Genomic DNA, 10206 nt, shown 5'->3' on the forward strand with positions numbered 1-10206 from the left:
TGGCGGCCGACAGATCACCATGACGATGTCATTAAACAACAGGCGACTTTTGCTTGCGTTCAACAGTTATTTCTTGCAGAAAATTCAAAAGACAAACGGTACGAGTTGATCAATATTGTAACAGAGACCACAATGTTTCACTTCAATGTTTGTATAGCTTTATCGAACTGTCAAATTATGTACACAGCGATTAACTCAAGATCACATTCACAGTTAAGGCGACAACCCAAGGAAAAGGCTATTGAAATTTACGCATGTGATTACCACAATAGTAGCCACTCAAATGCAATTTTGCCAATGCAATTAATCAATGGCTAACTGCAGTGCAGCCAGTAAACTGATTTAATATGCATTAGGCCAGTAGGGGGGGAATTGCACACCAAAGTGTTTTCACTATTTCTTCCTTATACTTTGACAATTTTAATGCATAGAATAGACTGGCAGGTGGAACTGACAAAATATAATACGCTACATTTTGTTTATTTACAGATGAAATTCCCAAACATGTATCTTAGTTTGTACATGTGATAAAATGGGTATGTAAAGTGTACATTCTTATGACAACAGATCATATTTGTGATACTTTATCTGCCTGCTTCTCAAATCTCAGAGGCTCCTGACCCACCTGTGATTGGGCAGGTGACCCATAACACTATTGAACTCTTCTGGGATCAATCAAGAGAGAAATGTGTCACGAATAATGAAGAAAGAATAAAGTATTGTATCCAGGAAGAGGAAGGAAAGTCAAAAAATTATTTCACTGTTTATAGGTGATTATAGCATTTTCATAATTTGTAAATACTCAGATGTGAAAAATGTTAAATGCAACTAAACCTTAACAAATAAGATGATAGTTAAATTATAGCAAAAATTCTTTCATGGGGTGTCAAAATAAGGAAAAATCAACTACATCAGCTGGAGGGCTAACTTCAAATAACTAATGGTAACAATGACTATGATAGCATTGGATAATGGTAGCCATGACTAATGGTAGCATTAACTGATGGTAGCAATGACTATGGTAGCATTATCTGATTGTAGCAATGACAAATGGTAGCATTGACTGATGGTAGCAATGACTAATGGTAGCAATGACCAATGACAGCAATGAGTATGGTAGCATTGGCTAATGGTAGCAATGACTAATGGTACTAGTAATAGCTGATGGTAGCATTGAGTAATAGTAGCAATGACTAATGATAGGATGGCTGATGGTAGCATTGACCAATGGTAGCATTGGCTGATGGTAGCATTGACCAATGGTAGCATTGGCTGATGGTAGCAATGACTAATGGTAGCATTGGCTGATGGTAGCAATGACTAATGGTAGTAATGGCTAATGGTAGCATTGACTAATAGTAGCAATGGTTAATGGTAGCAATGACTAATGGTTGAAATGACTAATGGTTGAAATGGCTAATAGTAGCAATTGTTAATGGTAGCAATGACTAATGGTTCAAATGGCTGTAGTAGCAATGGTTAATGGTTGAAATAAGGTAAAGAGGTTAACTCACGTGCTCATGGTTAAAACATGAAGAAAGCGAATAGTATTGTAATCATAATATTTGTACTTTGGCTTCAGAGGTTACGCAAACACTTGTATTCTCAATGGGATAAAGGAAAATACAACACATCGCTACAGAGTGCAAATCAGATTTACAAACACTTCCAGTCCATGGAGCTCGACAACTGAAGTTACAACAAAAAGTGAGATAAAATATCTTCATTTTCAATGCATTCCGTGACCCAGGCACAAGTAGCAATTTCATTACAATAATAGACTTTTGAACTTCAATCCAGGCTTTCCGTCTTCCGGAGCACAGCTCCACCGTGCCGTGCTAAATTTGGATGTAGACAAAGTTACGATGATTGTAAAAAATAAGTAAGTTGACGAGAATCAACGTCTGCTTGGCTATAACTGTTGTAGCTCGCGAGGGTACAACAGTTATGCATGATACTTTTGGTCAAATACTGATGTCTCATTCAATCATTTCATTATTGCGCAGCGAATCAATGGTGGATGTTCCCGATCGTATGGGCTGTTCTCCACTGATGGTTGCTTCACAAAAAGGCTACACTAGGCATGTACACTGCTACACTATGTATAAATAAATATATCTACCTAAACACAAAACAAAATGAAAGTTCCCCCTTTTTTGGACTGAGAGATGGATTGTTTTATGTTCTAAATTATTGAATTTCGGATAATTCAAAACAGCGCTATTTATGCTTTGAGTAATTTGCAGCCATGTGTAGATTGAGGTCATTCGTGCTTTAAAAAAACAGGTATCACCTCTTGAATTAAGTTTCACACTCATTATTTAGCAACATGAAACCGTCATCGCGTTAAGCAGTTTTAAAGAGATTTGATTCGTCCCCAATCCCTGTGGGCTTGGTAGCTCAACAGGTAGAGCGGCGGACTAGGTGCTAGTTCAAATCTCGTCCAAGTCACATGTTTTTCATGTTCATCTAAAAAAAACGTGTTAGGATTTATATTAAGCAGTTTGAAGAATGATTGTACGAAAACAAAGCAATCGCAATTGACCTTTTACAGTCTGGCCTGATGCTCATTAATTTAGCAATTATGGTTTATCTGGAAGGAACTGTCTTTTGTGTTGTGTTTATAATTTATATTACATATTGATACAACAATAAGCAACTAAACAATCAATGCAATTTTTTCTCAACATATCGTCATCAATTACAATTGCAGTTTAAAGCGCACGATTGATTTAAACAATTTTAAACATCACGGTATTAAAATGTGCAAACTAAACAAGAATCTGACAACCAAAAAGAACTAAGACGACCACACAGCCAGGCCACATAACAAAACTATTTTGAAATCATTAAAAAATTTCCGGTATGAAGTCGAAGCGGTTCGTCTTCATTTCCCGAGAAGCTAAAGAAAAACGTTTTCTGTGGACGACGTTCTTTTGTCTTGCATTTAATAAGTAGAATCAACAAACAAATAAGCATATACAAAATTCTGTCGGCAATAGTACTTCATACTTAAAACCAAGAACAACAATTGGCGTTCATACATTTTCTACTGTTTAACCTCTACGTGTATAAAGATAGATGGTCAGTTAACGATAGACTATTCACTTTCACAGTGTCATAGATGCACTTCTCAGTCACGGAGCTGACGTATCATTCTCAAATTCCAGCGGCAAGGATAGGTAGGTAGGAGATTGCTGACGTGTTCCTCTCGCTCATATGACGTCATAAGATTGTTAAAATAGCGAGTACGACTGTAATGTACAGCTCCAGTAAATAAAGGCAAGCAAAGAGTATCCATTTTAAGATTGAATTGACGACGCTCAACTTACATATCACAGGCTTATACGCGCTAAAGAGAGATGAAAAACGACGTTTTTGTAACTTGAAGGGCCAGTAAAAAGAAAAATTTGCAATTAAAGTATATTTTTATTGAACGCCCAGAACTCTTAAAATGACAGTGGATTTTCTAAAACAGTTTATTCGTGTCTTATGATGTTCATTAAGATATTGAAGTTTTTGCAACGCCTGATTTTCACAACTAGTGACGTCAAATTTCAAAATGACAGTGACGTCATATTGCAAAATAGTCGCTGCAAATTTATAAATATCCTTCTGTTTCATGATAACTTTTGGATGAAATACTTATGCTTGATTTCGTACCATTAACAATTCAGAAAGACAGGAACTCAGTCCGCATGAAATAATTTATCAGCAAATATTTCTGATTATTTAATTTTTCACTATGCAGTATGACGTACGTGGATGCGCAAAGCGGACAGTAACGTCAATATCTTGAGAACGAAAAGAGATATGAATAAACTGTTTTAGAAAGACGAATGTCATTTTAAGAGTTCTCTTCAACGAAAACATCATAAACTTGAACAAAAGTTTCCTTTTACTGGCCCTTTAAGTGGCGATTGGCTAATAACATGTATTTTTTCTCGTTGTATACAAAGCATGATGATGGCATGTTTTACCGGCCATGTTAACGTTGCCACAACTTTAAAATCCCACGGCGCTTCCCTGGAAGCTAAAGATCATGGAGGTATTTAAAATAAGTACATTGCCCTCCCCCTCCGTACATTCATGTCACGTTTCAAGGACAGTAAGGTACAATGTTAATAAAGATTCGGGCGAAAAACGCCGACTTATGATCTGAGAAGGTGTCCTGTTTTTAAAAACATTTTAGGTTCTACAGCTCTTCATTGGGCTGTCGACGGTGGCAGTATAGCTGCTGTGGAGTGGCTACTGTCGAATGGAGCCGAGGTAAAACTGTTATTTTGAAAGCTTGATAATAGCTATAGACATGTTAACGTCCGCTAGCGGTTGAATAATTCAGACTTATTATTTTTGCTTTTCAAAGGTCGATGAGTTAGACGTGGCAGAGTGGACGCCTTTAATGCGAGTAGGTACGTATGTCTCGGATGATGTAATTCGAAGATGCGAAATATCGATAGCTTTCTACAGCTGAGATTCAGAGATCAATTAAAGCCAACATATTAGCCTATGCTTGGGTCAAGTTTTTTGTGAATGAGCTGTTAAAACGCTGTGCTGAGTGCAACGATTTCTCCGGGTGCTCGGTTGGAATGCTGACGGCGTCTGGTAAAAGGGTCAACCGGTGTTAACATGTTTAACGTCCATAGAAATTTGGTAAAACAATGGTGAGGTGCTTCGATTGATTATGTCGTAAATTTTATAGCGACGTTAGATGGAACGACCGAAGTTGCAAAAATGCTGCTGCAAAGTGGAGCGAACGTCAATACTGAAGATAAACAAGGAAGAAGTGCCTTGATGGTAGTTAACATGCATCTTCCTAAATTGATCACCCTTCGTACCCCAATATGTACTAGGAGATTTCTATACGCCATTGACTGTGTACTAGGAGATTTCTATACGCCATTGACTGTGTACTAGGAGATTTCTATACGCCATTGACTGTGTACTAGGAGATTTCTATACGCCATTGACTGTGTACTAGGAGATTTCTATACGCCATTGACTGTGTACTAGGAGATTTCTATACGCCATTGACTGTGTACTAGGAGATTTCTATACGCCATTGACTGTGTACTAGGAGATTTCTATACGCCATTGACTGTGTACTAGGAGATTTCTATTCGCCATTGACTGTGTACTAGGAGATTTCTATACGCCATTGACTGTGTGCACGATCTAAAGTTTTTTCTAATTTGTCATACTTTCATGCCCTAGTTTTATGCACTGATACGATTCGTTAGGTAACTGTCTATTGCTTGATTTTGTGTTTGTGACCGGGTCTAACGATCGCGCTACGTCATTGGGTAAATGACCAAACTTCAATTACTTTCATGGTCTATAGCCAATAGCCTTTTCTGTTCATTTTTTCAAATGTGTAGGCTGCCGCATTGTCTGGTCGACTTGACCTTGTCAAACTCTTCGTAGAGCATGGAGCGGATACTGAAAAACGAAACTCTGTAGGTTCTCCTGCCTCGATGAGGCTAGCTGACGATCACCACTTTGATTCTATATTTTTATTTATCTTAAAGCAAATAATAATTAAACCCTTACCCTGTACATTCATTGTTTATGTTTTACATTTGCAACAGCACGGTCACAACGCCTTGGACTTTGCACAATCATTCGGCAGAAATGTAAGTATAGGAACTCGTACACGAGTTCCGCCATCCGCGCAGTGTGATAGCATCGGTTTTGGCCATGTGACGTAGCCAGCCCGCAAGTTTGGTCATGCTATGGAAATATTTTGGTGTTCATTCATTGTAAAAACAAGAGATTTCTAAAGAAATACATCATCCCAATGATCTGGCATTTCAATCGCACTATCAAACATACAGGCTGGCTATTTGCCACTATTCTCGTTCCATATTGAAGTTACTTTTTGTTGTAGGACGTGGTTTCTTATCTCAAATCAATTAATCGACCGCAAAACGACACGGGCACCAAGGCCAAAACAAACAACTCGTGATAAGAGTATTAACAAACTACTTATGAAACATTAAGTATGACGACGATCTGCACTTTCAAGCATTAGCTACCGCATACGTAAGCCTTAAAGAGCCGTTACATTTAGTTTAGTTTTAGACGTGCATCTGTTCAATTTTAAAATTGTAAATTAACGTTTTCTATTGATACAGCACATTCGTGTCAAGTTGGATACGCATGTAGCTTGGTCTTGAATTACATATGTTTAATTTCGGCGTTCTTGTCCCTTCTTGTCCCTATTCATCCCTTCTCCTAGATCTACGTAATTGATCAAATCGCGGTAAAGTTGTTGTCCGCGTTAACCCCGAGAGCGTGTCGATTGCTAAAGTAACTTTGCCAAAAACACGACCAGCCGCCCAACGTCATATAGTACCGCTATGCAAATATGTTGATGCTACAACAACTTCTATAGAAATAAATTTCCGTAGAAATATTTGCTCTGCAGAAGTATTCCACTTAGTATAGTATATGTCATACATTCCTTGAATGAAACCACATAATATTTTTTGACTGTTTACTTACAGTCATGCTTTCACCTTCTTCATGAAACAAACTGCTCCATTTCTGATGTGATAGTCTCCATTTTACTCCAAGGTATTAACATGACAGTTCTGTATGGTCTCATCTGATTGTCACCATCCTGCCATTTGCCCGTCACCAAACTATGACTTTGCTCTGTGACGTCATAGTCGACTTTCTCGGTCGCCCTCTGAAATGAGTTCGGACACAAAAGATGAGAAAGTCTCGTGCGCGGTGAAATGTTTCGCTGTAATCACGTGAGGAAGAGTCGACATTTCTAAGATTTCATGAAAGTAAGCTTGCGTAACTAAGATATGTTGCCACATAGGAGAATGAAGACTACCATTAGAAAAATACGTAAAAATAATAGAAGAAAATTTCAACTCCAGTTTTGAAAAGAAAGAAGTGCGACGACACGTTTGAAAAAAATTCGATAAAAAAAATTGAGTTCAACAAATTTCAAGCACATCTTAATAAATTCATGATGCACTTTTAGGGGACGATTACATGGAGCAATTTCAGCCCAGGCCTGTTATAATATCCTATCAAAATAGCGTACGCGATTACATGAGAACAATTCTAGCCCCAGCTGAGTTTCATCACGGGCTGGAATTCCAATTATTTCTGCGTAAATTTACCGATACTTTTATGCAGTCTATACACTAAAGTTTGTGCTACTGTGAATTCACATTTTACACAATGTTTTGTGTAAAATTTACCAATACTTTTATGCAGTCTATAAACTAAAGTTTGTGCTACTGTGGATGCACATTTCACACAAATTTTTGCGTATAATTTAAACAACATTTCATGCAGTGTACTGGCATTTCTCAAGAAAACTATTCTTTCAAATAACCTGGCTAAGTATTTCATCTTCAGCATTAATGAACATCAAAGCGTTCTCCTCTTCTGTCTGTTTCTTCTTTTTTCGCTTAACGGACACATCCAATTTGTACGACTTACAAATATACAGCAGATAGCTGAATTCGAATGGTTTGCCCTGTAGGTACAAATAAATGACCATCAAAATAAGTTTCAAAAAACAAAAGTGAAGATCATAAAAACTGTGATAAATATTACCTTACGACAAGCTTTGATAATTTCTGATCTAAAAAGAATATGCTTCGTAAATATCAATTACATGACAATTCATCAAACACCCTTACATTGACAATGGTACTTTGATGGATATTTGCAAATTTCGGTTACACGACAATCCATCAAACACCCTTACATTGACAATGGTATTTTGATGGATATTGGTAAATTCGGTTACACGGCTATCCATCTAACGCCCTTACATTGACAATGGTACTTTGATGGATATTGGTAAATTTTGGTTACATGACAATCCATAAAACACTCTTACATTGACGATGGTACTTTCATGGTATTTTGATGGATATTGGTAAATTTCGGTTACACGACAATCCATCAAACACCCTTACATTGACAAAGGTACTTTGATGGATATTGGTAAATTTCGCTTACACGACAATCCATCAAACACCCTTACATTGTCAATGGTACTTTGATGGATATTGGAAAATTTAACACTGCATACGTGCCTATAATCAATGAACAAGCAACTGATCGTGTGTAAATTTCAGAGAATTGAATCACACTGCTTCCCTTTCCTGCATTCTTCAAAATTAGTAACCATCATTGAATTGTTTTCTCAGCTAATAAAAAAAGTTAACTTCTCAAACTCACCTCAGACTTGCATAAAGAGGAGGTGCTATATGTGCTGGAATATTTATATACCGTTCGCTGATCAGCCAGCCAATCACATTGTCTGGATTTGTAAGTATCTTAAGGAATCCCCCATGATCACATTTTGTTTTAACCAGCTCAATAAGATCCTTAATGCATGTAGAATCCTGAAGCAATACAAAATAGATCAAAATCAGTGAGTTTACATCAATGATCCACCATTGCGTAAATGATGAAAAAGTTCTGTACCTTGTGACGGTTAAGATTTAGAACTGTGGTAATACCACATGTTTCATTCTCATCATTGTCATCATCATCCTCTTCAGGTATGCACTAAGTACCAAGACATAAGCACTTGTGAGTTAAATTTACCATAGAAACCAAAGTAACAAGATGCCTATCTACATAGTGTTCCTTCCAGCTCCTTGAAAACAGTGTTTAGTAATATTTGCATGTAGTAATAGTTGCCAAATAGCACAACAAAATTCGCGGCACTGCAATCTCAAATGTGGCAGTATGTTATGTAAGCAAATAACTTTTCATTATACCGTGTCAACTGTCATTAGTGACACACAGGCATGAAGCAATTCAAGAAAGATATTGATTGGATCAAGGACTTCATGTCAGTCAAATGTGATTTGTGTAATCTTGTGACATTACAGGAAAATCCAAATTTTAAAGTAGTGCTTACATTTGATAGCACGAGTAATTACTACAAGTCCCCTTTTTATTTCAGTACAGAAACAGTAAGTTGATTGAAATCAAACCTTTATGACGCTTCCCACTTCAGACTGACTTAATATAATTTCTGTTAACTCAGAGACATTGATGCCGCATTTCACCAAAAGCTGTCAATGAAACAGAGAGATTTTACATTTATAACCAGATCAAGACCCTGTTTGATTTGCAAACAGCAGATTCAAAAGTTGCACACATATATGTGGCCTCTTTGCTAAATATTGCACATCAAAGATCTAAACAATACAAACATTCCAGTCTGGTATCTGGGGCTTATAGTTGCAGAAATTCAGTTCTTAAAATGGGGGAGCAAAGTGGAGCAAAGTTCTGACAATATTTTTCCAAAATTACTCTTCACTTGTGAAGACTCCAGAATTCTACAAATTGTATCATTTATCTTTTTTCAACGATTGATTTACTGAAAATTGAGATCAATGTAGCCTAACAAGGCTATTTACAACAATAGCATTCAAGTAACTTATAAAAGGGAATTCATTAAAGATATTCAGGTTCAAACATGAATTACCCAGCAAAATTTCTCGTGCTACAGTAATATTACCCGAATTTCAGTAGATTCATTCTTTGTCACCTTTTTGGACAAAACTTAAATTTCATGAAAGGTGGTGTAGGGGGGGTGGGGCAGCTCCACACCACTCCCCCAACACTTCTGCCCTTGGACAAGTGATTGCATGCATAGATCTAAACCTTGTTTATTATTATGTTGTTTAAGAGCTGCTCATAATTCGCAATTTTCATCAACGTACTTGCTGCAATAATCTCTTTATGCCATCAAAATCTGAAGCTTCGGGAGTACGCGCTTCAAACTCAACTTGAATTTCCTGAAAGAAATGTCCGATGTAAGAATCTCTTCTTGTAAATGGCAGGATTTTGGTTCGGTCCAGGAATTGCAATTGTCATGATTAAAACGAAACACCAACTTCTTATCATCATAAATTTCATGTTTGCAAGATGGACAGTCACATTTATACAAGCAATATGATGATAAACCATAGAAAAACTCACAAGATTATGATCTACATCAGATTCGGAGTCAACGCTTTCATCTTCACTCGAAGACTCGTCGTCGCTGTCCTTTTCAGTAACTTCGTCTTTTCGCTTCTTTTTCCACGCTTTGGAAGCCATTATTTTATGCTACACTCTCTACACCTTGTTCCACACCCTCCTGAAATCATTGAAAAATATAAATATTTTAATATCACATCACCATACGAGCAGGAGAACGCAATTGTAAAA

General features: G+C 37.0%; 2 protein-coding genes across 4 annotated transcripts; one reads left to right on the forward strand and one right to left on the reverse strand.

Moving 5' to 3' along the window:
* The first annotated feature begins 11 nt into the window (after positions 1-11).
* On the forward strand, positions 12-6198 carry LOC124443849 (fibronectin type 3 and ankyrin repeat domains 1 protein-like). The gene is made up of 14 exons (XM_046994388.1): positions 12-98; positions 490-536; positions 611-770; positions 1583-1707; positions 1801-1882; positions 2007-2081; positions 3117-3182; positions 3960-4048; positions 4193-4269; positions 4367-4412; positions 4703-4797; positions 5379-5456; positions 5589-5633; positions 5888-6198. Exons 2-14 carry the CDS (start codon positions 533-535, stop codon positions 5963-5965), a joined length of 1020 nt encoding a protein of 339 aa, XP_046850344.1. The 5' UTR covers positions 12-98; positions 490-532; the 3' UTR covers positions 5966-6198.
* LOC124443850 (protein BCCIP homolog) lies at positions 1709-10117 on the reverse strand. Of its 3 annotated transcripts, none has more exons than XM_046994391.1 (9): positions 9976-10108; positions 9717-9791; positions 8982-9062; positions 8464-8547; positions 8215-8381; positions 7582-7609; positions 7358-7501; positions 6505-6691; positions 1709-1838 (listed from the first exon to the last, which is right to left on the reverse strand). In XM_046994391.1, the coding sequence occupies exons 1-8, from the start codon at positions 10093-10095 to the stop codon at positions 6524-6526; spliced, it is 867 nt and encodes a 288-aa protein (XP_046850347.1). In that variant the 5' UTR covers positions 10096-10108; the 3' UTR covers positions 1709-1838; positions 6505-6523. The 3 variants fall into 3 exon arrangements, with proteins under 3 accessions (XP_046850347.1, XP_046850346.1, XP_046850345.1); XM_046994390.1 differs by lacking the exon at positions 1709-1838 and adding an exon at positions 5499-6388; XM_046994389.1 differs by lacking the exon at positions 1709-1838 and having other exon boundaries at positions 5499-6691; positions 9976-10117.
* Between the last annotated feature and the right edge of the window lie 89 nt (positions 10118-10206).

The sequence above is a fragment of the Xenia sp. Carnegie-2017 genome, unplaced genomic scaffold (assembly GCF_021976095.1).
Source record: "Xenia sp. Carnegie-2017 unplaced genomic scaffold, XeniaSp_v1 HiC_scaffold_21, whole genome shotgun sequence".
NCBI classification, from domain to species: Eukaryota; Metazoa; Cnidaria; class Anthozoa; order Malacalcyonacea; family Xeniidae; genus Xenia; species Xenia sp. Carnegie-2017.

What these genes read in the sequence shown, in the direction of transcription:
- LOC124443849 (XM_046994388.1), top strand. An exon ending in AATTCCAGCGGCAAGGATAG is followed by an intron (nt 3,183 to 3,959) that starts GTAGGTAGGAGA and finishes TTGTATACAAAG; the next exon opens with CATGATGATGGCATGTTTTA. An exon ending in ATACTGAAAAACGAAACTCT is followed by an intron (nt 5,457 to 5,588) that starts GTAGGTTCTCCT and finishes CATTTGCAACAG; the next exon opens with CACGGTCACAACGCCTTGGA.
- LOC124443850 (XM_046994391.1), bottom strand. Translation starts at nt 10,095, where the DNA reads ATGGCTTCCAAAGCGTGGAAAAAGAAGCGAAAAGACGAAGTTACTGAA. An exon ending in CCTCTTTATGCAAGTCTGAG is followed by an intron (nt 7,610 to 8,214) that starts GTGAGTTTGAGA and finishes TATTCTTTTTAG; the next exon opens with ATCAGAAATTATCAAAGCTT. An exon ending in AAGATGAAATACTTAGCCAG is followed by an intron (nt 6,692 to 7,357) that starts GTTATTTGAAAG and finishes AACTCATTTCAG; the next exon opens with AGGGCGACCGAGAAAGTCGA.